This window comes from Candoia aspera, chromosome 2, assembly GCF_035149785.1.
Source record: "Candoia aspera isolate rCanAsp1 chromosome 2, rCanAsp1.hap2, whole genome shotgun sequence".
In the NCBI taxonomy this organism is placed as follows: Eukaryota; Metazoa; Chordata; class Lepidosauria; order Squamata; family Boidae; genus Candoia; species Candoia aspera.
The window spans coordinates 157,034,455-157,062,148 of record NC_086154.1 but is presented as its reverse complement, the minus strand read 5'-3'; the positions used below and the strand labels follow the sequence as shown (position 1 = coordinate 157,062,148).

Sequence of the window (27,694 nt, the reverse complement as noted above, 5' to 3'; positions counted from 1 at the left end):
GTTCCCCACTGATTTTGCTTGCCAGAAGCTGGGCAGGAAGGTTGAAAATGGTGATCACGTGACCATGGGATGCTGTGACGGTCATAAATGCGAACTGGTTGCCAGGTGCCCAAATTGTGATCATGCGACGGGGGGGCCACTGCGATGGTCATAAGTGTGAGGACCGGTCACAAATCATTTTTCCAGCACCGTCGTAAGTCCAAACCATCACTAAACAAATGGTTGTTAAGTGAGGATACCTGCAATAAGGTGCATTAGTTGGAAAAGGTGGTGCTAGACTCCTGATTCATGGTAGTTTTATTTATTTATATTTTATTTTTATCCCGCTTTTATTGTTTTTTTTTATAAATAACTCAAGGTGGCAAACACACCTAATAATCCTTCCTCTTCCTATTTTCCACACAACAACAACAACCGTATGAGGTGAGTTGGGCTGAGAGAGAATGACTTGATGAGTCACTGCTATGAGAAATTCCACAAAACAAATGTTGACCAGATCCAGCAGCTTGTGAAACACACTTTCTATCAGGGATGTGTTAGGATAACATTCAAGGCTCATCCAGACCACATGACAGTTTTCTATTTCTGCTCATACATGTATGGACAAATGATATTGCAAAGAACAACTGCAACTGTATTGTCATGGTATTTGGAAATCTTGGAAGAAAGGTCAAAACTGGAGGCCTTGGGTGGTGCTGTCATGTATGTTTTAGTTCATGGCAGAGGACCAGAAAGAGAAAATAGAATTCTCCAAGTCAGGGACTACACAAATGGTGTGAGAAATTTGGTTTCTGTAATCATGGTCTGGGTTATTCAGAGTACTGACATGAAATAGGTTTGTACCTCAGAAAGACTGGTAAAAATGTATTTGGCCAAAGCCCAGCAAGCTTGAATAGGAGGCTTTAAACTAAATTTTGTGCAAGACAAAAGTAAAAGACCTGACGTTTCACAGAGCATTGTAGAAACACAAATAAGCAGTGAAATGAGACTTCTACAACCATTCAGTATAAAATCAGAACATTGGCACATAAATTCACAGATTTCTTTGTCTATATATTAAGGGGAATGTATGGGAAATAGTTTGAACTACAAAAAGGCAAATAGATGCCTGGTGGCATGACCCCATGACCATAATACAGCAACAACACAATTCAACAAAATACAATTTCTTAAAAAGGAAGAGAAGCAATAAAAAGTCAAGAGCTCATGTTCTTCTATCTCCAGCAATAGAAGCTTTCCTGAATGTTCCAAGTTCAAAATGTTCCAGATTGAAAGTTGCCAAGCTTAAATGAAAGATACCAAGCTTAGAACTGTTGGAAGTGTTGTCCTGAGCTTGGAAGAAAACAGAACTATCCAGGTCATGTTTTTTCAAGGGTTCCAGTGTCCTATAACTGGCTTGTTACTGTTTTAATTCATTATATATACTATAGTATATATAGTATATAATTGATAGTGCTTTTACTTATGCAGACCACCAGGAGCTTGGGTGTGCATGTGAAAATCATGTAAAACCTCATACTGTATGCCTCTTTCTGAAAGTTTAAAAGAAGGTGGACTGTATATACCATTCTGATAGATTAAATATAGTGCTTTTTCCTTGTTAATCATGATTTCCTTCTAATTTGCATATTTTTGTTATTCTTTCCTGCAGGTCTTCGAGTCAATGGGGAACTCATCACTGCTTACCCACAAGTAGTGGTGGTTCGTGTACCAACACCATGGGTGCAGAGTGACAGTGATATTACAGTTCTTCGCCATCTGGAGAAGATGGGCTGCCGGCTGATGAACCGTCCCCAAGCCATACTAAATTGTGTCAACAAGTTCTGGACTTTCCAAGAATTGGCTGGTCATGGTGTGCCTCTTCCAGACACTTTTTCTTATGGTAAGCCAAGAAACTTTCCATAATTATTATGCATCTGTGAAATATTAACTAAAACTGATATCCAGCGTATCATGAGAGCTTTTGTGTTGACAGGAAATGATCCACCACATAGCACACCAGGTCCCTTCTTGTAATCTTTTTTAGCACAAGCAACTTCCTGCTACTGATAAAATCTGTCTTCTGGGGTGGGGGGATGTATACCCACACCCACACCCCTCCCCACTTAAATCTAAGTAATAGCATTGATTATGCTGTCTGGCATAAATTATGTCAGCTGGCAATCTCTCCTTAGCTGGTAGGACATAGTTTTCTCCAGCCTCATGAAAGCCATCTCATGAGAAAGATAGGTCCTTGTTGTCCACACCTTCTTCTTTTAGTGGTTTTCTGACTTCAACCAGTTCCGTTTCTTGCCTTGACCCCAGTCTCCTCTAGAACTAACAAGGCTTTAGCAGCCACTGCTGCCTATAATCCATCTTGGTTCTCCAGTCATCACCTTTTCTAGAATTCTCACTCCTCCCCCTTTTCCTTAGCCAGTCAGCTTAGCCCATATCAACTTCCTGTCTTCCCCTTTCCTGTGAGAAAGTTGCTGCCTGTGAAAAAAGTGTGTAATCCCTTCTCCAATTTTGTGTTATCAGCTGAAAGAACAGTGTGTATATTTGTAAACTCAAGTGACAGAATGGCAGATAGCAGTCTGGCTGTTGTATTCTTTCACATGATAAACAACTTTTTTCCTAATTTCATATTTGTGATAGAGAGCAGTGGAACTCTGTTGAAGGGCAAAGATTAGCTTGGGTTATTTGGTATAACTTCCTCTGGTTATATTTGAGGTAGATTCTCTAGTCTGTGAATGACAGAGGCCCACCTGTCCTCCTTTCCCTACAGTGGATGGGTTGCAGCCCTCCTACCACATCTCCTCCTACCAGTTGCTATTTTAGTGTTTGCCCCCAGGTCATTTTCTATGCCCCACTGTTCCCCATTTTTCTGACACATTTCATAATATTAGACAAACAACCAGAAAGCCAGATTCCTTCCCTCTGACCTCCCACTCACACATAGCAGAATAAAAGTGGGATTCATTTAGCCCAAATGCCTCTATAAGGGGTTCCCAGGCCCAAGAGAATGCATTGCACAGGTTGCAAAAGGATTAATTAAATCAAAATCAAAAATTCCAAAAATACCAGCAAACCAACAACAATGAATAACTTTTTGGGGAAAAAAAAGTAAACTGAATTGATTATGGCTTGCTGAGGTTAGTTGTGTATATGCGCTCTGTGCGTGCTCTTTTGTCCTGTTGATTGTGGAGCTTTCAGAATGTCTCTAAAGATAAAGACACTGTGTATATCAAGGCATCTGGAAGCTCAGGATCAACAGGAACAAACACCATGCACAGAGTTTATACACAATACACATAAATACAGCTAGGCAGCAGACCAACCAAATCAGGACATACGGGTTCTTTTTGCTTTTACCTCACTTGTGTCTGACCTTAAGCACAGTGGTGCATGTACTTTGCCTGCTTTTTTTTTTGAAGGCCACCCACATTACCCCATCCACATGAAGTCCAGCTTTCCCACAGGAATCTTTCCAAAAAACTGCAGTAGCTTATCTTCCAGGCAGTTAGGCAATAGCTTGCTGAATTGAGAAGAACAGTCCTTTTTCTTCTGTCTGGGCTTTGTGTTCTGCTGCTAGTCAGAGCATCATGTATCAGAATCAGCACATTTGTTGCTGAGTCTTCATCGGCCATACATTAAGGTAGGTAAGTCATGCCAGTGGGGTCAAAGGAGGATAGGTGAATCCCTCCATAACTCTTATAGTGAGACTCACATGATGGAGTTTCCCCCCGAGTGAGTTTCACTCATTTGTGTTGCTCAATAAGCAAGTGACTAATTCAGAGTATGACCCAGGTAAATTGATGGCTTGGGGACAGGCACTGTTGGCTATATAAGACCAGTGAACAGGCTGCTGGTAGCAGTCTGGAGAGTGAATTAAGGGGCTACCCTTAGTCCTCCTCAGAGTCAGAGAAATCTAGCAAGGGGAGATTGTTCTAAAAGAAAACAAGGTGCTCCAGCAAGTAAGCCTCCAGGTTTGAATAATGCAGTAATACCTCATTATCTGCCTTGGAGAACACTCTTTTGTTCTGGATGCTGGTTGGTGGAGAAGAGATGTACTGTAGGCAACGGTTACAAGTCTGGTTGTTCAGTACTGGAGAGGCTCTGTCCCTTCACCTTCCTCTGGCTCAGTCAGGCAGTACAGAACACTGCACAGGAGAATTCAAATGATAACACCCAACTTGCAAGAGACAACCACCAATCACAGTAGCTAAAACCGAACAACTGAAACACTTTTTGCCTGGAATAACTGAATTTCAGATGATACCCAGAACAAAACATCCAAAACACAAGTTTGTTTGCATCCCTACTTTTTACAGCTATGGCTGTTTCAGCTTTAACTCTTGTTTGGTGGGTATGACTTGGCCACAGTGAATCGTGCCCCAGTAATTTCTCAATATGGTTATGCGTTAATGTTGGATTGTGCTGGTAGGTCGTCTGGAAGCTTCAAGTAGTTCAGAATGCAGTGGTCAAACTGTAAATAGAACAATCAGGCAGAATGGCCTCAGCGCTGACCTTCAGCATTTGCACACAATATTCAAACCAAAGATATTTGCCTTTAAAGTCTGAAACTGCTTGAAGCCTAAACATTTGAACCAGTGTCTGCATATGTCAACCTCCTTGTGACTTGACATTTGTCCAAGTTGGCTAGGGTTTGTTATGCATCATCAACAATGAGAATCTTTAGGTTATGATGCCCTCACAGTGGCAAACCCAATCTGGCACCAGCATTACAGTTGTTTTAATGCTAGCTAAGTATCTTTGTTTGCCCAAAGGTTTTAATCTGTAGATTTGGTATTTTCTTCTTTCTCTGTGTTTGTTAAAAAGATTATCTACAAAAATGAAGGGGCAGTTTTAATAAAGAGTACAGCAGTTGCACTCTAGTTACTCAAGTGTTCGAGGAGATTTTCAAATGCATTGGAATAGTTCAGTTGCTGTGGCCAAGTTTTTTATGTTTAAGAAAGGTTATAGATAGCCTGCCATTCTTAACTGACAAGACAATGCATACAGAGGCTCACTGGGCCTTCAGCAAATTGCTGTACTGTACAGTATAAGCCAATTGCCTATGGTTGTAAATCAGACTTTTTAGCATAATGCAATGCCATGCAGAAAGGAGAGCTTGAACACCAACGTTAGTGCTTATTTCAGCTCTGTTCTTAGGCCTTTTAAATTGTGAGAGGGAAAGCCGTAACGTATCAATATAATGTTAGATAATTTTGTATTAAAAGATACGTATTTATATGAAATTCTTTTTATCCAGGGCACAATTAGATGTATACCATAACTCTGAGATGTGGAGATTTCAAACTCCCCTTATGCATTGATGTGAACTTTTGAACATTATTAGAATGGGTGTATCCTTGGAATACTTGAGAGTAATATACTTTTTTCTGGCTAGAATAACTGAATTTTGCATTGTACCCACAACAAAACATCCAAAACACACATGTTTGTGCACATCCCTACTTTTTTAGCTTTGTCTGTTTTCTTTCTAGGGGGTCATGAAAATTTTGCCAAAATGATTGATGAAGCAGAAGTGTTGGAGTTCCCCATGGTCGTGAAGAACACCCGAGGTCATAGAGGTGAGTGTGAGAATCTGTATATGAGAGTTGGTTTGTCCAAAATACTCTTCTATTTCTAGCTACAAAATCGTACAAAATGCTCAGAATATCTTACATTTAGTCTTATCACAAATGCAAAGGTTGTTAAAATAACATAGTATTAACAACTCTTGCTTTCAGAATATGCTGAACATATTTACATTTCCCAATTTATCTTGTATGCATTTATCAACATTAGATAGGTTTTTTTGTCTAACTACACATAGCTACACTACTGTTTTGCATAATGAATTATTGTAATAATAGAAATTAACATTTTTTTCTTTCAACTACCACAAAACATAATTCATTGATATGAATTATGGCCCAACAGTTCAGTTTAAATGTAAAGTTTTTATTTAAATTGTCAAGTTTTTTGAACAACTTTTGTGTCTGTCTGTTTCTCCATATGAATTAGTGAAGCGTTCTTCATCAAAATGCCCTTGAGTTGAGCGTAACTTTTGTTAACTTCAGGGATGTGTTCATGTAGGGGTTTTTATGCAAAAAGCACAGAGGTGGTTTACAATTGCCGCCTTCTGAGATGTTTTTCAACTCCTCGAACTCCATCCCACCGTATTAGTATTTTTCAAGTTACTTTTAATTTTCATTTTATAAAATTAATAAAAGATGGCTCTTCTCTGAAATAAAACAGAACTTGACAATAGATGGAAACCCCTGTTATATTTCTGTTAATGGAATAAATTTCTGCTGATAAAGAGCCAGTCTGGTCTAGTGGTTAAGGCAACGGGCTAGAATCCAGGAGTCTGTGAGTTCTAGTCCTGCCTTAGGCCTGAAAGGCGGCTGGGTGACCTTGGGCCAGTCCCTCTCTCTCAGCCCAACTCACCTCACGGTTGTGGTTGTGGGGAAAATAGGAGGAGGAAGGAGTATTAGGTATGTTCCCCGCCTTGAGTTATTTATAAAAACAATAAAGGCGGGATATAAAATAAAAATAAGAAAAGAAATGGCCATAATTCTTTCTCAGTTCTGCAAGTAATAATAATAACAACAACAACAACAATAATAGCAGCAGCAGCAGCCATTGTGAGTGTCTCCACTGATGTGGTGATGTCATAGGGGTGAAAATCTCCCTTTTTAAGTTTGATGATCATGAGGATTTATTTAAAGTCCAACCTAGATTAATTAAGCATTGCAGAGGATTAATGGTTTGCATCTGTTTAGATAAATGCAGCAGAATATTGTAATGCCTACATATCTTCTAGGCAGGAAAATCATGATTTAATATACTTACACTTTCTCTTAGGATTTTTGAAAAAAAATTAAAAAATCAAATAAATTATGCTACTTGTAATTTGTTTCACTGTATTCATTCCTACACGCTGCCCCAGGAGGTGAGATTAGCCCCGTCACTCCTGGCCTTCCGGAGGAGCCTGAAGACTTGGCTCTGCCACCTCGCTTGGGGTGGAGAGGGGAATAGTTCCACATGGGGATGGCTGGTATCTTAGACCACTCCTCCCACATACGGGCTGTATCGGATTCTTCTGCCACTTGGACTTTATTCTTATTCTTACTCTTATTTTTATAATGCTATATTTATACATCGTATTTATATTGTATGTTCATTGTTTTAATCAATTATTTTATTGTAAACTGTCCAGAGTCCCCCAATGGGAGGAGATGGGCGGGGACAAATTAAATAAATAAATAAATTCGTAAATAACTCCTCACATAGCCTCTGTAGTATTTCTCATCTCCATGCAGCTTGTTGATACAGTTTCATCCATCCAATCTTGTAAAATTATAATTACTTTAGGTTAATTTGAAGTTACATCTGATTTTTTTCTCCCCAAAAGCAAGTGAGAACATTCTGTTTTAAATCAACTTAAAATAGGGTAGTTGAAGAGAGTAAAATAAAGTGAGAACTCTTGGAAGAGCAATGTAAGATGATTATATTACAGGTATTGCAGAAGTCTACAGAAGGAGGCTTCAGATTTAACTCTGCTGTTAAAAGTGCCTGATGTTCTTCAGTACAATTTCAGATATAATGTTGCTTTTGAGGATGACTTCAAAATGAAATTACTGCATTTGGGGAACCATTCTTTTTCAGAAAAGAATAGGTAATATGAACACACCTTTTGAAATTTAAGTTAACAGTTAATAATGCAATAGTAGCTAAAGAAAAAAAAATAACATACAATTCTGAAATAATTGTATCACTCAAGTGGGCCCATCCTATGATTTTGTTCTGCTGTCATGTCACTGGGTGGTATAAATTACGGTGGGCTGCTCTGTGTCGCCAGAAAAAACACCATAGCAAAAGGAAGAACACCACTGCACCCATGAAACATCACGGACGATTCAGCATTAAATCCTGAACAGTTACATCCCAGGGATGCCTGGGTAGGGAGTTGAGTTTATTTAAGCTTCATCCAAGGCTGCCACCTCGCTTGGGGTGGAGAGGGGAATAGTTCCACATGGGGATGGCTGAAAAGGAAAATGCAGGCACTAAAAGGAAAGGAAGGTATTATTGTATCACCCTCATATCTTCCCAGCTCAGTAGGAGGGAAGATTATAGAGAACCTACAGATTTGCTGCAGGAAGAGTTCAGTACCTCTGTATGGGGGATCAAAATTTTGCCAGAGAATGGGAAAGGAAACTCCTAAGACCAGCAGCAGTGGAATAAATTTCTCACAGTGGCCAACTGACTGCTCAAGGAAGCCTAATAGTCTCCCAGCAGGTAGCCTTCAGAGGAGTCACAGGAATAGGTCCAACCCTTTTTTGAAGCCAGTCAAGCTGGTAGCCAGTGCAGCATCTTGTGCTAGCGAATTCCAGAGTTTAATTACATGTTGTATAAAAAAAGATCTGTCCTGATTCTTTCAGTATTCAGTTTCCTTGGGTGACCTCTGGCTCTAGTATTTTGGGAAAGGGAAAACAGCTTATCCTTGTCCACCATGCATGATTTCGTACACCTCAATCATATCCCCTCTCTCACTTTTCTAGCCAAAAAAGGCCCATGTGTCACAACCTTTCCTCATAGGGAAGCTTTTCCAGCACGTTGAGCATTTTAGTTGCTTTCTTCTTAACCTTCTCTAGCTCCACCATGTCATTTTTTTAGGTGTAGTGACCAGAACTGTACACAATATTCCAGATGTGGTTGCACCATTGGTTTATATAAGGACAGTATGTTACTGGCATCTCTATTTTCAATACTGAAACTGATGTTTCTCCAGATCCAAGAGATCAGCATCAGTTCATCCATGTTATGCTGAATTGCTGTATTAGAGAATGAAAGCAGAAATGTATATAGGTCACCAATTTTTGTAGATAATGTGTGTTTATTATTATTTTGCTTAGAGCTTCATCTAAGGGTTGGAACCTAGGCTTATTTGTTGATTTCAGTCTGTGGGTTTTGTTTTGTACTGTTTCATTTCTAGTAATTATTTAGTTGTTTATGTTAGGGTATGCTTTGTAATCTATGACAGGCTTACCACCCAAGACTTATGTAGAATTTCATTGAATAGATAGATGAGTAAATCAGATTCCCTAATGAAGAAATTTTAAATAGAAGCAATATCTTTCATATCAGTTGCTAAAAAAAATTCTCTTCAAAGAGCCTCTTCTGTTTCATGGGATGAAAATTAAAACTATCAATTAAAGCAATTGGGGTGGAAGAAAAGGCTGGATAATAAGGATCTTATTTCTTCAGGGGCATAATGTTATGATGAATTAAAGAGGTATTTTTGATTATTTATAAAATCCTCCTTAAGACTGCAAGAAGTTTTATTTATTAATGATACTATCCTAAATATGGTTGTATGCAACTAAAGGATATTTATCAGTAAATTTAACATTTGAATCTTAATGTATTTATGTCATGGATTTTGGTTTGGCAAGATCAAACTTTTTTAAAATAAGTTTTGTATTCCATTGCTATACTAATGACTTTAATCAGCAATTGCAATTTAATTGGGACTGGTTTGCTTTGATTCATCGATTAATCATGAACAGCACCTTGGAATCTCTGCCATCTTTAGACTGTGATTGGTGCAGCCCTCTGTTTTATGTGTCTAGAGAATCCCAAACCTGTTGCAAAACACTCTTGCAACCTAGTTCTACTAGAATAGCACGGAATGGTACAGGCCAAGATTGAAGGATACTGAGAGATCTATACTGAGGGAGTTGAGAACTGGAATAAGCCCTGGAAATTGTGAGTGTACTTTAAGGTAATATTTTCCAAATTTTGCTGTTTTAGTAGCACTAAATGTATAAAGTGGTTTGCCATTTTTATTTATATTTATTCATTCACCAGTTGTTGCCTGGATAATGTTTTCAGTACAGAAGTTGAGGATGTATAGACACACTGCCTTTCCAACTCTAAAAAACAGGCAGGAAAATCACTGACTACTCTTCATCTCCTGTGTTTTTTTGATGCAGGCAAAGCTGTGTTTCTAGCCAGAGACAAACACCATCTGGCAGACCTGAGCCATCTAATTCGTCACGAAGCCCCTTACCTATTCCAAAAATATGTCCAGGAGTCTCACGGCAAAGATGTGCGTGTCATCGTGGTGGGAGGCCGTGTCGTGGGCACTATGCTGCGTTGCTCAACAGATGGTAGAATGCAGAGCAATTGCTCACTTGGTAAGAATGAAAATGTGTTTGAATTCCCTATGTATGTTGAATTTTTAAATTCTAATTTAAGGCATACATTTTTCATATACAGTGCTGTCTTAAATAATTTAAAGATTAGCTTGAAAGAAACTTGAATACAGTAAACCTTGATTTAGTGGACTAAAGGGGGAAAGGGTGTCTATTAAAGCCCACATAATGCACTAAATGGCAAATCAGATTTTTCAAGTCCCAAAACACACTTATACATAGGAAAACTAATAACATGAGTACCTGTTTTGAGGAGAACCAGTGATTATTATATGGACTGTTTTACCAAACAACAGATTTGGTTTGTTGTTTGGGACAAAGCCCTGAAAGTTGACCAAAACTCAGATCCAGCAGATTTGATCCATGAAATTTGAAGTCCACTAAATTAAATCAAATTAAATCAAATCAAATCTTTATTATGGTCAAAGAGCAGCATAAGGAGGGTGGGGTACCGTCATTAAAAGCATAGAAAATACATTAAAATCTTTACATCTCTCTGTCTGTCTGTCTGTCTCTCAGAAGTCTAAAAGAAAAAGAAAAGAATCTAAAAGGAGGGGTAGGAGCATTAGATGGGTGTAGGGGAGCATAAAGGTTAGTGTATCTGTCAGTTCAGTACTCTAGTGTGATGAATTAGATGCTCATTAAATTTAGTTTATGGCACCAGTCATCATCTGCTGAATTTTAAGCGCTGCTGCACAGACCTGGCAACCTTGTATGTTGTAGCAGGGTTGGTATCTGACAGCAGCAGGGAGGTGTAAAATTGTCCTGAGCGCCCTGGGTATTTATACAGTAATGGTAAGATGAGCATGAATAGTAAGCTAGTACGAATATGTCTATAATACAGGCACTTGAGGAGCACGTGCTCTGTTGCTTCTGTGTGACCAGAGTCACAGAGGCATTGTTTCTCTGGGTAAGGAATCTTCCTGTATCAGCCTTCAAGGACAGCTGAGGGGAGGGCATGACATCGTGCCAGAGTAAAGGCCCTCTGGTGTTTAGGTATCTTGAGTTTACTTAAGTATGTCATGGGGAGGCAGAATACCTGCTGGATTCACTGGCAATAAAGGTTGGGGACCTGGCTATGTCCAATTGGTGCTCTGTGTCTGCTACACACTGTTTAATGAGTGCTTTGGCCTGATCGTATCCCATGCTGAATAGAAGACCCGGAGAGAAGCCCAGGGATGAGATTTTAGTTGCCACTGCCTGTTTCCATGTGGGCTGAAAGTCATCCCTCATAGTTAATGGGGCAAGGCCAAGGGGAAGAAGGGATAATCTGAGCCAATAGTTGAGTGTGACCACCCATACCCTAGCCTCCACTTTCATGAGGCCTGTCTCTAGTCTCAGAGTGGCATTAGAGACACATTTTGGATAAATTTCTATTTGGATTGCACAAGTTCCAATGATGCAAAATTGGAGAAGGGACCAAGCTGGGTACCATATAGGAGTTGTGCTCACTAAATTAAGGATTTGCTATATAATATTATTTGTATTCTCACAGACTGTCTTCGCATTTACATTGTTTTTTCAGTTTCTTTTTGGAACATTCTCCCCTGTCAATTAACTGCGTTTAAGAAGTAGCAGGGATCAGTAGGCCATGTTATGTGCCAGGCAACTTCATGCAACTTCATACAACTGTGTAATCACCAGAACCTTTTTTAATACCAACATCTCACAACATTAAATCTTGAAGAATTAAAACAATCTCACCTCAAGATCTTAAAAAATTTAACTTTCTCAGCCCTGATCATGAGAGTCAGTATATGTGAGTATACTGAAATCTCATGAGATTTCTGCTATTTTTAATTCAAAAACCTGTTTTTTAAAATGGGTTTATGTGAATACTGCAGGTGCCTTGGTGTCTGGGAGTGCCACACTGCCTTTGTAGTAGTAATAAAGTGGACAATCATTTCTTGTATCTGGAAATTAACACTCTGAAATGGCCCATATTCTAATCAATTCTCTTTTTTGTGGGCCTTTATTCCAAGGTTAACACTACTTCATTGGCTTTGGTAAGTGTTCCATAGTCCTATTTTATTTCATTCAGCCCTTTATTTCATCTCTCAGAGATGAGAGTGGGGAACCAAAGGCAAATGCACTGTCAAACATAGGTAAGCCTAACTGTGTAATTGTAAATTACTTAAAGAAGTGGTATGATTGAAAATAATATGCAGATATTAAATAAGTAATATCAGCCTCTGTTGGGTTACCGTCTTGTCCACCCCTCAAAGTTTTCTTAGAACGCATTTAGTTTTAACACTAGCAGTCAGATTCCTTTGTCATTTAAGGTGTAAAGTCCCCACAAAATTTCTTAAAAGCTAGCCTCAATACCGTAACAAACATTAAGATCTCACAGTGCTCTCTGTGGCCCAGGTAGGTTTGTAGATAGAGAATTTGAGCAGGAACACTCGTGTCCTCTGATTTAGCTTTCTTTCTTTTACCAGGTGGTATAGGAATGATGTGCTCGCTGAGTGAACAAGGCAAACAACTGGCAGTCCAAGTTTCTAACATCTTGGGGATGGATGTGTGTGGCATCGACCTCCTGATGAAGGATGATGGCTCGTTCTGCGTCTGTGAGGCCAATGCAAATGTAGGTTTCATTGCCTTTGACAAGGCTTGCAATCTAGATGTAGCTGGTATCATAGCGGACTATGCCGCTTCCCTGCTTCCTCCCGGCCGCTTGACACGACGCATGTCCTTGCTCTCTGTGGTGTCCACGGCTAGCGAGACTAGCGAGCCAGAGCTGGGACCTCCAGCTAGTGCCACTGTCGACAACATGAGTGCCAGCTCCAGCTCTGTCGACAGCGACCCTGAAACCACAGAGAGAGAGTTGCTCACCAAGCTCCCGGGGGGGATATTCAATATGAACCAGCTAATAGCCAATGAGATTAAGCTCCTGGTGGAGTGATGCCACGTGTAAATAACTACGACCAACTTTCTTGTAAATTTTTTAAAAATACAACCAACTTGTCGTGCTGTTTATTGGAAGCAGCTTATGGAGGTGAGGTGAGGGTTTTAGCCTGGGGGTCAGAATCAAAACACGCATGTTCTGTGAATGCTGCTTTTGCTACCTATTAACCTTGCAGAACATACGTTTAGTTGTTATTTTTAACAACTATTTATCATTTGATAATGCTCTGTTTAAAGTCTGCCTTGGGGAATGGGGGACAAAGAACTGGATAAAACGTTTCTGTTTTTGATAGGGATGCCATTATGATCATTAAACTCATTTCATAGGAAAATGTTTCATCTTGATTTGTGCTTTTGCAGTTTGAAAAGCTAACACCCCAAAAGCACTTGTGAACTAACACTTTGCCAACCATCCCCTCACCTCATTGGAGCTAATTCCTATTAGTTACTTTATGCCTCTTGCTTTATGTCCCATAGGAGTGGAGAGAAATTAGAACAGCCAATTTTTATTTCATTCAAAGGTTCCATCTATTATCAGTAAGATCTGTAAAATTGTATCCCTGACATGCAGCTCATAATGGCCTCTGAAATTCCGACCTTTAAGCAGTTTTACAGGGTGCAACATTGATTAGTTCAGCATGAGCTTTAGAAATAAACCTGCAACTTCTGCCATTTCTGTATTAACAGATGTCCACATGCTTTAAAACAAAACTCACTTTCCCTGGGAGAAAAATTTTACTATGTGTCTGGATTTTTAAAATAATTTTAAATCCTAGGTTTAGGTCAGGAAGGGGAGAAGCTGTGTATAAAATTCAGTTTGGGTCATTGATGGCAGAAGTGGCATGTTTTCTTTTGCACAGGAACCAAGATAAACAGCACTGTTAACTTTTGGTGTACAAAATAATGTTTAATCCAATGTGAAAAAGAATAACACTAGTTTAAAACAAACGTGCATTGACTTGTATTTGTTAGTGTTTTAGTCCTTTTTGCAAGATATATGCTGTGTTAATGTTTCATTTTTAATACATGCTCGTCCAACACTTCCTTCTCCATGCCTGCATCTTTAATAGCGGCCCAACTTGAAAAATACCCATACTACTCAACATCACCACTAACAGTAATAAACCTAAACACTTAAAAAAAATCTGATGCCTAGACAATATGGGAGGGGGTGTGGAGGAGGGTTGAAATGGTTGCAAATTTCAAAACTACTTTTCGTAAATTTAATGTGTTACTATTATTGATAGTAGCTTTCCTTTATAGAAGGCATTAAAATCTAAAGTGGCGTGATTTACCAAGGATAAATCCCGAGAGAAACAAACAGGTTTTGGTTTTGCTTTTGGTTTTGGGAACCACTTTGCCAGTAAGGCCCAGCCAGAATGGGAATATGATTTAAGGCCACCCGTGTGTGGATCTCAGGCCCCTTTGTATGTGTCTGTATTTTGCTTTGTTTTTGTCATTGGTTTTTGTCTGTCCAGTTCGTCAGTCTTTTTTCCAGAATGCCTGATGATCTCCTCTCCCAATCCATCCCTGATACTTCTGGCTGTGCATTTTCTTATTAAATTTGATAAAAGAACCAAAACAACAGCTTTGGGTCTGTTTTAATGGCCTCATCTTCCTCCTCCTCCTCACCCATTTCTCACTCATTTATTTTCTTTGGGGAATATACAGTATGGAAACTATAGAAAAATGTAAATAAAAACCCTGTTACTTTAAAAACAGCTATCCACAACACCACACAGTAGAATATTTGTAACAGGAAGTTGGCTGACAAAAGGGTTTTGGAGGGTGGGCAGCTTCTGTGTGCAGGTTTGTTTTTGTCTCAGGGCTTCAAAGGAGCAATTTACCCTCTGGGGCTCTGAGCTCCATGCCACTGGCCAGCTCCACCACTCAGCTGTCTTACTTCCACTCGGCTATTAAACACTTACCATTTGCGGACACTTTACAGAGACACTAGGAATAAACAGAAAAGGATTAGCCTGCTTTCATGAAGGTTTGGTTGTGCCTCTTTGTACAGGTTTTTAAATGTAATAATGACCTTTTTGTAGAATTAAATGTTACTGTTAAAAGCAAAATAGAAGGTTGATTGTTGGCATTAGCTGGTGAAACAAATACAGTATTTTAGAGTGTCTAAGTTGAAGAAAAATACAAAGGTTTTCATTTAAAAAAACTCAGAAAACTCCCAAGTGGTTTTCTTTCCTTCTGCTTTGTGGCCCTTCACCCCTTTGCTATCTAGATGTGTGCTTTCTAAAAGGTTTCTTTAAAGCATTGCACACCTTTCAAGAACATGAGCAAAGAATTAACTGTTGTTAACTAACAGAACTTCACAAAATTTGCAGCACTCACAGGAAATAAAGTTGATGCCAAAAGAAGCTTGACAACTCTTTGACACTTCTGATTTGGGCTATACTGAGTTTCTCCATTGCTTGAGGAAAACAGTTTATGACAAATGTTTTTCACATGAAACTTTTTCAAAATGTGTAGACCCAATTTCCACCAGTATAAATGCAATGGAATGACACATACACTTTGTTCCGAATCATACACAAGCAAAACATTAAGGGATTTTATACTTTGGTTTATCTGCTTGTCATGAGATGGCCATGGGTACCTTGTGGTTGTATTGGAAAGTTGGGAAAGAGACTGAATAACCTTTGGGCAAAGAAAAGTCTCACACATTGTTGAAATAGAAGCTGGCATTGCATGTTAAAATCACATAGGAAGTTCTGTGCTTTAGAAAATGGGGTAGTACGTTCCCTCCCTATGTAGTGTAACTTCATTAGAAAAATGTTGTAGAGGAAGTCTTAAACACATTACTATTGGTGAAGAAAATGAACTGAGTTCCTAATAACTAGGGTTTAACTTCTGTAGGGAGTAGTGCTACATATCATACTTCCCTGGGGGGAAAAATTGATGAATACATTAAGAGTACCAACATTACTTACCATAATTTGAAATGAACAGCTAGTAAAACAGAATTGAACAGTTGGGAAAATAGAAGCTATAGTGAACGTCAGCACAGTCAGTGATTGCATATAGCATTTAAATGGAACCAGGTTTGGGGTTGGATGGTAACGATGGGGTTTGATGGAGTACTGTGTGTTTTGTTTGTGCTTCTACTTTGCAGATCAAAGTGCTATATTTATACTTTTTGTACTGTATAGAATTACAGGTTGTGTTTGTAGCTTTGTATGTTCTCAGATTTTACATTGTTGATAAACCCTCTCATTCTGGAACACTTTGATAGAGCATTAATAACAGATGATGAGAGGACAGCATATTTGTGGACTACTTTTGTTGTTGTTGTGTTCCACCAAACTTTCAAGCTGTTGGATCAAACTACAGTGACTTTATTCAGCAATATATCATAGAAGATCGGCCAAGAAAAATGCTCTGAACCTGTGAAGTTTGGAAAAAAAATAAAAAGACAGTTCTAGAAGTGCTGCATTGGACATGTACCAGACTTGATGAGTTGGATAAACTATTTTAAACTTCACATCCTCCCATTTAATAAAAGCAAAGCTCAAGTTGGTTAAATGTATAAGGGTTTAAACTATGTAAGATGTATCAACGTGTACAATTCTTTCTCATGGCTCACTCTTTTTGAGAAGGTTTATGAGCTATTTGGCTGGTGTGAGACTCACGACCCACTCCTGTTCTCTCTATGGAATTGTAGGTGCTCAGACAGGTAACCTCTGCTGCTACTGTCTCTTTCATTTTTAATTTTTCACTGTTCTAGGAATTTGTAAAGTACTATAGAATTTATGACAAAAGGTTATCTTTTTGCTTTCCTTTCCTTTTCTTTTTTAATATATATTTGAGTCTCCTGATATTGGAGGGTGAATTTTGGGATGTTCTAATGGTGGCTTGGACCATCGTTGGAAATTTCTGTGTCCCTCCTGTTACAGTTTTCAGTTGAATGTCTTTTATTTCCTTAATGCATTGTCAATAACTTGATGTTTTGGGGTGGGAATTTGTAGCATTTAATGAACCACTATGTAATACATACTCCTTTTTTTCTGAAGGTTCTAACAATTCACACTTTCTTACTGTTCTTTGCAAAACTTTTCAGGAGCCAAAAAAGTCAAACAATCCAGAGAAAAACTTCCCTTCTCCCCTTTCTGATGACGAGAGAGAGAGAGAGCTTGTGAAAATCCTTGAGAATGTTCCTCCCTAAACTTCCCCCCCCCGTGGTAAAACAATAAACACAGCAGCCTGGTGGCATCCAGTACCGACCCCTTGGCAGGTAACTTTCAGCTCTTTTGATCATCCCATATTAGCTAACACTGCTTTCCTTTCTTCTCTCCCTCAGTCTTAATATGATTACTGCTGTAAAAGAATGAGTCTTAGGAAGCGAATGGTATTTCTTCTTTTCTTGTTCTTAATTATTTATATATTTACTAGAGTCAGACTTTAAAGCTTGTCATGATCCATGTGTTCAAGTAGGATCATGGCAAGGGAAAATTTAAGCAGTGTGCAGTGTCAGAAAGAAGGGATGGGATGGTGTGTAACTCCACAGATTCTGCCATCTCGACCTTCCCATGTACCTCCCTCTTCTCACTGCCCCTTCCCCCAATATACATTCTTGGCTTAAGTTTTACAGGGCTTTGGTGCTTTCCAGGGGCACAGTCAGCACAAAACTAATCGGCATCAGTTAACAGGTATGAAAAATTAGGTGTAAAAAGTTATATAATTTTCTATTTCTCATAGCAGGGCTTGGGTGGAGGGCAATGGGTATTTATTTGTGAAGATTCAGAGCGGGGTTTTATTTCAGGAATTTTCCATACGTGTCGCTCAACATACTGCCATTTAATGGTAATACTGAATGATCTGAATGACCTCTTAATACTTTACATTTGATTTAACATCCAAGTATCTGCATAAACATACAACAGCAATGATACAGCCAGTGGTAGAAATAATTTCTAATATGAAAGAACAAAATGCTTCAGATGAACACTCCCCCAAGTCATTTTGCGTATGTGCCCACACATGTTTTCTTACATCAAGGAAAAAAAATTTTTTTTTCCTGTCAGGTTAATCTTATGTATCAAATGCTTTGAAATTTAAAAGGGCCAAATTATTCTGCTAAAATACATTAAAAGCAGTATTTATTTTTGTTATGTGCAAGATTTCACGGATACTGTTGCACACTATTTCTACAGTTTCTATTTTTCACAGACACTTAATCTCTCTCTTCGTGTCCTTGGCGTAGCTAACTTCTTTGCAAAGTTATTAGAAGCAAAACAAGGCTATTCTGCAAAGCTTTTGTAAAATTGACTTCGCTGTTATGTTATATTTGACCCAGAGGCACTTGCACAAAGGGAAAAACATTAGATTAGAATTGGCTAGTGAACAGACTTTTTTTCCCCTTCTTTTGCCAATTTTCAGGCTTTTTGACACAACCCGATTCCTAGTGAAACTCTGTGACTTAAAAAAGCTAAAGAGGAGAAAGGATCGTGCTGCAAATTGTTCCTTATAATTGTCAAAGCTCATGCAAATTAATGGTTGCTGGAATTGGTGGGAGAAGGGGAAAAGTGTTGTTAAAATACTTGAAAAAAAAAAAGAAATAGTGTACTACGAAAGAGGAAAATAGAAACTAGGTATGCTTAATGCAGCAGAAAAGCTTTTCTGTTGAGATGTGTAACGGTAACAGAGAAGCACCTTGTGGCATTTGTATTTTTAATCTGCCGTTTAATAGCTCCGTCCGTAAGGATGCCTTCCTAAGACCATTATCTGGGTCTTCTGTCCCATATTTTGCTGAAGGGGATGGGAGGTGTGGGAGGAAAGGTTGTAATGAGCTTCATGCCTTTAAAGGATCCCCATTGTATGATTTTTCTGTGAGCTGAACAAGAACTTCTTCTATATGCCTTTGTGCTGCAACAGAATAATAAAACTGGTAGGTGGCAGCAGAAGAAGGAGCTTATGCAGATGGCACCCGAGAACAGAGAATGCTGCCATGTGGGGAGAGATGGATTCCAAAATATTAGCTGATGTAACGTGCAAAGATGAGAGACAGCTTCCTTGACTTGTTACTCTGCATGGTGAGTCTGACCCTTGATCAGTTCTTATCCACCATAATGGATATCTTAAGTCCACATTTCTGTTTAATCTGGAATGCTGATTAAGAGGGAGCTGACAAATTTAGGCATTTCTCTTGATTTCTTGACCAGTTCCTTAAAAAAAAAAGGTTTGCAAGCAATTATTCTCAACTTTTTTCCTGTAGCAGCCACTTCCTTATGTTAAATATACAAAAGTGATGTTGTAGATAATTTATCACTTTCTTCTGTCTTGCATTGATTCTATTCATGTACATAGGAAGCTGACACTAAGGATGGAAAATTGGCTTACAGTGTGAATAGGAAGGGAAATGAAGCAATTTCTTAGGAGCACTTATCCCCATAGGACTATTTGCCCAAAGCTAATATACTGTGTGAAATGGAAAAGCAGAAATAGAACTCATTAAGAAGAAAGTTTCAGCAGCTAAATAAATGACAAGCAAGAACATATGCTCTTAAAAGATCAAAATTAATTTCCTCGGGCTCTCAAATTTTCCTTATTGGCCTTTAAAATCATTCTTTGAACCTCCCAATGTTTGAAGCTTATTAGAAATTAGTTGTAGCATTGCAAAAAAAAAAAAATTGTGATTAAGAAAGTTTTTTTTAACTGTTGTTAATAGTTAAAAGGCATATCACCCTTAATTTGGGAGCCATGTATTTTAACCACAATGTAAATCATTCAGTACCTCCTCAGTTGAAGAGCTTTCTGTGAAAATAACAATTCCCTCACAGTTGAATGACTGTGATAATTGTAGGAATCACTAGAATCCATGCAGTATTGCCATTTGCAGGAAACATGTCCTAGGAGAAGTAATTTATTTGTGATGCCATATATGTGAACATGGTATATAGTTTGACAAAGTATCCCATGCATTTTAATTTTTTTGTTTTGTTTTGTTTTTATTACATGCAAAAGAGGGAGGGAAGGAGGGAGTCACAAAGGAGTATAGGAGATTTACATTATTCATTAATATTGTATACTGCTACATTATAAGCATTTAAATAGGTGTTTCCTCCACTTTAAATGTTCTTTGCGTATCTGGTGTGTATTTGGCTAAAATTCCTGCTGCATCTCTGAGAAGTGCAATATGATTTATAATTCTAACCCTAGCCTGTCTCTTTGTAAGAAAGAAGTTATATAGAAATTTTAAATATTCTTATAACGACAAGCTTCATGTAGTAACCATTTTATATTATTGCCCCCTGCCAAGCCTGTTTAAAAAGCAAGGAAGGCTGGAACAATATAGTTAAGTATCATACTTTTCCAAAATATAGAAATACAGTGCATAAGTTTATAGAAATAGGTTGAATTCCCCCACTTTGTTAACTTAAGATTGTGTACCTGGATATGCATAGGATTCTTTTCAGCTAAGAGTGGGGGCCTGAGTCCATCACTGTTTGGGTAAATGTAGTATTAGGATTATGCTTGAAGATAATTTTATATTGAGCAAGTGTGATATTTTCAAATATTTGTCATTCTCTTTCACTCTCTGAAAAATCCTATTTTCTCTTTCTACTTTTTACAAAATACATACAAATATGTACAGCATTTCCTTGATAATAAAAAACAAATAAATGAGGCTAATTGGCTAAGATAAGTAATGCACTACAGATTGTGATGGAATGGCAAAACAACTGTTGAAATCTAAGTGAGAGAAAATAACAGGATAGGTCCAGCCAGTCATGAACTAGAGCTACGTCTTTTTGCCAGCATCAGGTCCACTTAGAACTTTTTGGCTGACTAGGTGTTTGGTGCCAGCAGTCTCACTTCCTGCCTCTCCTTCTATCAGATTTTTAAAATGTAGTTGATATCTGTAAAAGCATTTTTAAATTAGTGTAATTGCTTGATGAGAGCAATTTCACGGGAAAGGGTTATATATGGAGAGGCAAGGGTTGACCTCACCTTGGCTTCCATGCAACAGTTCACTTCTTGCAAATGCCCATGTGGCAAAAAGATTTTGAAAATGCTTAATTGGTACTCCATCCCCTCCCCTCAGGCCTTATTCTCTTGCAGATGGAACTGAGGGGTGGGTAGCATTTGAAAGAGGTAGATAGAGGAATGAACATGCATGGCAATAAATTAGCAGGAAGAATGATAGCATGTGCCAACTGTCTCCACTTGTAACATCCACTGATACGTAGCCCTGGACAACACTAGTCTGAGGAAATGTGGCCCTGAAGAAGAGGTGATTTCCCAGTTATGCTGTAGGTTCTCAGGGTGATCATAATGAATCCTCAATAGTGACTTAATTATTTGAGGTCTCCTCAATTAAAGAATACCACCTAATGGGACCTAGGAAGCAGACCTTTTCAGTCACAGCAGCTGCCCTCTGGAATACCATACCCACAAAATTAGATTGCAAAGTGCTGAAAACCTGGATGTGTTCCAGGGTATGGGGTTGGGAGGTTAAATGGTCCATGTTATTGTTGAATGTTTATTGGGTTTGTTCTTGGTGACCATTGCAGGTTTTTAGGCTTTTATTGATACTGGTTTCTGTATTGTTTCTGATGTGTTGTTAGCCACCCAGGTTCACATCTGCAAGATGGGCGGCCATGTAAATCAATTTAATAAATAATAAACTAAATAAATTACTAAGTCTTTTGGAGACAAAAGTATTATTTCCCCTATCTCCTTTATTGAAACTTGCATCCATATCAAATGCTGCAAGTTTGTCTTAGGTGATTGAATGAACATCAGTTCTTGCACCCAATATTTCCTGCTAATTGTGTTTAACTTTGCCCCACCTAGTTAACATTTTGCAGAAGTGGAACAACTGTCTTGGTCTGGGAGATCTAAGTACTTCAGAAAGACAGGAGGCATTCCCAGTTCCTTGAAGGAGGTAGCAGATAGGCCCTGTGTTTGTAGCTCAAGCCGTTCGTTTTGGGAAAAAATAGCTGAACAGGCTATAGCAGTTGAAATGTATGGATGAGACAGACTTTTTTTTTCAGTTCAGATGAAACAATGAATGATGCAGATTCTAGTAATGGTATGGATGAGGGCAAAAGCTCGGGCAAAACAAAGTGCTGTTGGGCAAATTTAAGCTAACCAGGAAGATAGCATTCAGCCTGTGCAAACCTAGGTGGCACTCTGACTTGAATTAATCAGATTAGCATAGTGATTAAAAATAGGACTGCCTTTGCATTTGGAAACTGGTCAGCAGCAGTCAGGAACCACCATTACAAACATTTCTTGGTTAAAAGATCTGTTTTGGCTTGCAGTTGGGGTTTAGGTGCAGTTCAGAGTGCTAATTTTTAATGTTCAAACCATGAAAGTCTTCTCCCATACACACCTTACCACTCTTAAGGTCCTTTAAGATCCTTGTCCTGCATTTTCCTTAGAAGTTTAGACAGGTTGTGATGGTGGAGGATAAGGCCTTTGCTTATGTGAGGCTCTAGTTTATGAAATACCTTCTGCTTAGTATCTACCCTGATTATAGTTTAGCATAGGATGCAAAGTTTATTTGGGTGAACCTATTATATGCCTTCGAATTTTACTGTTGTTGTTATTGTTATTGGCTAGTTTACTGTTTAACAGAAATTAATTATAGGTAGAGCCAGTTTGGTGTAGTGATTAAGGCATCAGGCTAGAAACTGGGAGACCATGTGTTCTAGTCCTGCATGAGATGCAAAGCCAGCTGGGTGACCTTGGGCCAGTCGCTCTCTCTCAGCCCTGGGAAGCAGGCAAGGGCAAACCACTTCTGAAAAACCTTGCCAAGAAAACTGCAGGGACTTGTCCAGGCAGTCTCCGAGAATCGGACATGATTGAACAGATAAAAAAAATATTATAGGTAGCCCTAAGTATACACTCATAAAAAATCTGGGTGATAAAATGTAATGAGATATAGCCATAATATATAAAATTGGGTTTTTAAAACTTACGTATACAGGTAGTCCTGGTTTAGCTACCACAGTTGGGACCAGCAATGTAGTCATTAAACAAAGCAGTCTGCTAAGTGAAACCGCAAGTGTGCTTATGATCGTACTTCAGCTTTCCTTTGCTTCACAGACCTGTGAAGGACTGATTGTAAAGTTACTATTTCATCGTTGTCGTAACTGCGAACAGTCACTAGACAAGTCAGTTGCTAAACAAAGACTACCTCTATTGATATATGATAAAAACGAGGAGGTTTGATTTCATCAGTTAACAGGAAAGGCAAATGTTTATGCTTACGAAAAGGCACCAGTCAAATATGGATGGACTGATGAATGAATTGATTATACATACATACATTAAACAGTGTGGGTCTATTATAATAAAAGTAACCAGACATTATTTTCTTTCGACATGAAATGTCAAATAGCAACAAGAATGATTCAACCTGTTCCTTATACAAGATCTCTGATTTTTTATTTTATTATTATTAGGTTAATTGTGATTCTGAAAATGATAATTTAGCTTACATCTCTTATACTTATGAGCATCTGGATCTTTTGTAGTAATGGAAATGAGCTTCCTAGCCTAAATCTCAAGGAAAGCCTAAATCACAGAGAAAACAGAGCCACAAGGAAAAATATAACAAGGCTGTGCTGAGGCTGTATGACTCAGTTTGCGAGCTGGACTCAAGATTGTGGAAGTAGTTGAATTGTCCTGGAGTAGTTTATTTCAATTTGTTCTCTAATTCTGGACTGTGGTATCAAAACATTACCTTATAATCTTACTGGAAAGATTCTTTCTGTTGCATTAAAAAATTCCTTCATGCATAACATGAGGGAATAGTTGGAGCCCTGTATACCTGGTGGAAAGAATGACCTTGCACCTTAGCCCTTTTGAAAAGGAAATAGACCCTCCCTCTTTTTAAGGCTTCTGAACACAGCTCCTCCTTAGACATCCTCAACAGAGGGCAGGACTGGCTGTATTTTCCATGCAAAACCATGCAAGTTTATATCCGTAGCTCTCTAGAGGTTGGGAATAGTCTGATCTTGTGTGTTGTTGCCCATTCGAGATGCTGCTGTAATGGACTGATTGAAGATATCATTCTGATTAGGTATGTTACCATGGCCTGATTTTGAGGACTGATTTGTCCAAAACTGAATCCAGTCCTGCTCCTTCTGCTCTGTTATGGCATTTCATACAAGCATTTGAAAGCTTTCTTTAAGCTTGGCTGCTGCAGTGGCACCATTTGCAGCATGTCAAGCACAGGAATGACTAGGAATCAGAAAGTGGGTGAGAGCTTTGCATTAGAACAAAGCATATTTGCGCCACCCATTCTGCCTTATGCAAACAAGAATCTATCCTGAATTATCCAATCCATTTTGGAATTTAGGTTTCATCTGGATCCAGGGTAACATTTTTTTTTCATAAGCAGTTTAAAGGAAGATTTGTGTTAGTTTGTAACATTTGTTTATTTTTATGTTTCCTTTTGGCCCCAAAGGGACCAAGGTAGCATTGCTTAAAACAGTGTTGCCTTTGCAGCATTTAAAAAGGAAATTCTGAAATCCAGGTGTATCCTTTTTCTCTGCATAAAAGCAAAGAAGAAGAAGAAGCTTCATATTAAGGGTCCCAGGTGGAGTATACTGCAGGAGAAATGTAAAATGATCAGTTACCTTACCTCTGATGTTTCCCAATACAGCCTCTCCCCTGCAGGTTTGTAGAAAAAGGAAGTGGGAGAAGATAAACACCAGACCTCCTCTGCAGAAAGCAGCTTCCCCACAGTGCTGTGCAGCTTTTCAGGAAAGACACAGGTCTCTGTCTAATTTATAGCTCTAATGCATTCACCTCTGGATGACTTTGAAGCAAAGATAATGTGTGTCATTCCATATCTTTATTTTAAAAGGAAAAATGAATAAAGATACCCAAGAACGCTCATCTTTTGACTCTTCTTTATATTTGAAATTATACCTATAATATGTAAAGTGAGTGTCATAGGTATGTAGCTGAGTACTTCATGGTGTTTTTGACATACGAAATATAGGTAGGTCTTTCTCATTGCTCTTCTGTAAGTTTTTCTGTCGTGCTTGCTCTCTCTTTCCCATAGTATTAGATCCATGTATTCTTTCCATCAAGTTTGTTTTATTAGTTACTTTTTAAAAACCCTCCTGCATGTAAGAACTTTTAATAGTCATCTAAAGATGCATGTCAGTCCCTGACCAGTATTTGGATAGAAGATCACCCAGAGACACCATGTATAGTATATTCAGATCCACTGTTGAAGAAAGGTGGTCTATCACTGTAATTAAATAAATGATCAAGCTTTTTCTTTTTTCAATCATCTTGTCTCTTATTTTTGTACCCTTGTTTCTTGAGCTTTTTTCTAAGCTCCCAACTAATTTGTTTACCAAGCATTGCTTTCTCTTCTCGAAGTGAACTCACTCTTCTTCTTCATCCCAATAGCACACACCCTTTTCTTTCCTTAGACATCATGAAACTTTTCTTTCGTTTAAATTCCACTTCCTGACAAAAGATGAAATCACTCTCTATAAGTAAATTATGTATTATAGGACAGACGGGTGTATTTTCTAACTCCATGTATTAAACAGAAGGGTGAAGAGTGCTGGATTTTTTAAGATGTAAAATGAAGTGTGGGTGAAAGGAATGAAGCCAGGCCCCTGCTTTTTTGACCTGCATTCCATTATTTCAAACAATTTTCTTAATTCAGTTACAGTAGCAGAAATGAGCTCAATTCAGGAAATAATGCAGAAGGGATTAGTTTTGCTGACATGCTTCATTTTACATTTTAAAATTCAATGCATTTCAATCATATATTTTGTTTAATCAACATAGCAAGATAATTTTACATATAATAAATGTATTCTTCCATATGTAATGAATTTATCAATCTTGTTCTTGGACTGTTAGATTCCTGATCGTATCATCAATCTGGAGGTAGCCATTTAAAGGAATGAGAATTTTATCTAAGGTGGTTTCATTTTTATCCTTTTCTTTTCAAGGGAAATCTTCAAGAGAAGATTTCACATAGATGCATTTGTCCCACACATGGGTAACAGAACTCAGCACTGTGACTGAGTATATTTTGGTACTATTGAAGACATGAGCAAGTTTCCTCCCGACGGCCTTGCAGGCAAACTGCTTCTCTCAGAATTCTAGAAATAGTTTTGTATCAGTTGGCAATTTCCAAGAAAAACTGGGGGAATGTCAGGGAAACAGATTATGATTAAGTTGTTGTGAAATCACTTATGCACATTTCTCTTTTCTATTAAATATTTTCACAGGGCTCTTTGATGCTAGGTCAGCAGCCCAGAGACTGAAATTTTTGCACTGCAGAACAGGTAATGCATGACAAGGAGGCGGTGGCAGCAGCATGCTTTTACAGTTGGTTTTTGCTCATATTCTCTATTGTGCCTTTTCCCCCCAATATTGAAGAATCATCTTCAAGGCTAATCAGTATCCTTGATGAGTCTCTGGTGGCTACCAACGAAGAAGCCAGCTACTCGGGTGGTTTTAGTGATGCTTATATTTCCCTTTTCCCTTTTAAGTTTTCCCTTAGTATGTTTTATATTTTACTGACCATGTCTCTTTCTGACTTATTTCTATAGGTTCTATGAAGCATCAAACAACACTCCTTCCTCTCCTTTTATGCATTGTGTTCCTTGCCCTTTGTTTCTTCAGTTCTAAAAGGAATGGATCAGGATGGCACAATGTCCAGAGGCTGGAAAAATGGCAGCAGTGTTAATTCATTCACAAAATGGAAGTTACTCAATAAAACATTAATTTCTAATTTGACTGTTCAGTGTTTCTCTGCGTGTTCTTTACAATGCAGCTGATGAATAGAACTAATAACAAGATCTAATGTTAACATCTTGATTTCTGCTTGCCTGATGTTAGAAGAGCAATGCATTGTTGGAAAGATCACTTAAATTGATATTGTTACATAATCTACAGTCAGGACCAGAAATATTGGAACAAGGATAACTGTTTTGGCATTTGGCCTCTACACCACCACATTGAAGTTGAAAGGAAACACACCCAGATGGGAGCGAGGTCAGGACTTTCAGCTGTAATTCAAGGGGTTTGACAAAAGTGGGGTACTAACCATTCATGAAGTACAGCCAGTGGCATACAGACACCTCCACTGTTGGTGGCTCATAAGTAATGGAACAAACCAACATCATTACAAACAAAAGGATCACCTTTAATACCTGGATGAAAATCCTTTGCAGTCAATGACTGCCTGAAGTCTGGAACCCATGGACGTGACCAAATGCTGAATTTCCTCCCTCGAGATGCTTTGCCAGGCCTTTACTGCAGCTGCCTTCAGCTGCTGCTTGTTTGTGGGTCTTTCTGCCTTCAGTCTTGCCTTCAGTAAGTGAAAAGCGTGCTCTGTTGTGTTGAGATCAGGTGACTGACTTGGCCATTGAAGAACATCCCACTTCTTTGCCTTGAGAAACTCTTGGGTAGCTTTTGCTGTATGTTTTGGGTCATTATCCATCTGCAATATGAAGTGGCGTCCTATCAGTTTGGCAGCAGCATTTGGCTGAATCTGAGCAGAAAGTATAGCCCTATACACTTCAGAATTCAGCCATATACACTTTTATCAGCAGTCAGGTCATCAATAAACACCAGTGACC

The 27,694-nt window shown here is 38.5% G+C and overlaps 1 protein-coding gene across 2 annotated transcripts in view; it reads left to right on the top strand.

Moving 5' to 3' along the window:
- RIMKLB (ribosomal modification protein rimK like family member B) overlaps window positions 1-26,844 on the top strand; it is a 48,814-nt gene extending 21,970 nt beyond the window's left edge. Inside the window, exons 4-11 of one of the 2 annotated variants that reach the window (XM_063294528.1) lie at window positions 1,652-1,882; window positions 5,487-5,573; window positions 9,984-10,187; window positions 12,644-12,789; window positions 17,182-17,355; window positions 18,996-19,153; window positions 24,739-26,395; window positions 26,663-26,844. In XM_063294528.1, the coding sequence (XP_063150598.1) occupies window positions 1,652-1,882; window positions 5,487-5,573; window positions 9,984-10,187; window positions 12,644-12,789; window positions 17,182-17,286 (773 nt within the window). In that variant the 3' untranslated portion in view covers window positions 17,287-17,355; window positions 18,996-19,153; window positions 24,739-26,395; window positions 26,663-26,844. Of the gene's footprint in view, window positions 1-1,651; window positions 1,883-5,486; window positions 5,574-9,983; window positions 10,188-12,643; window positions 16,798-17,181; window positions 17,356-18,995; window positions 19,154-24,738; window positions 26,396-26,662 lie in introns of those variants that run through there. The other variant, XM_063294527.1, reaches the window with a different exon arrangement.
- The last annotated feature ends 850 nt before the right edge of the window (window positions 26,845-27,694 follow it).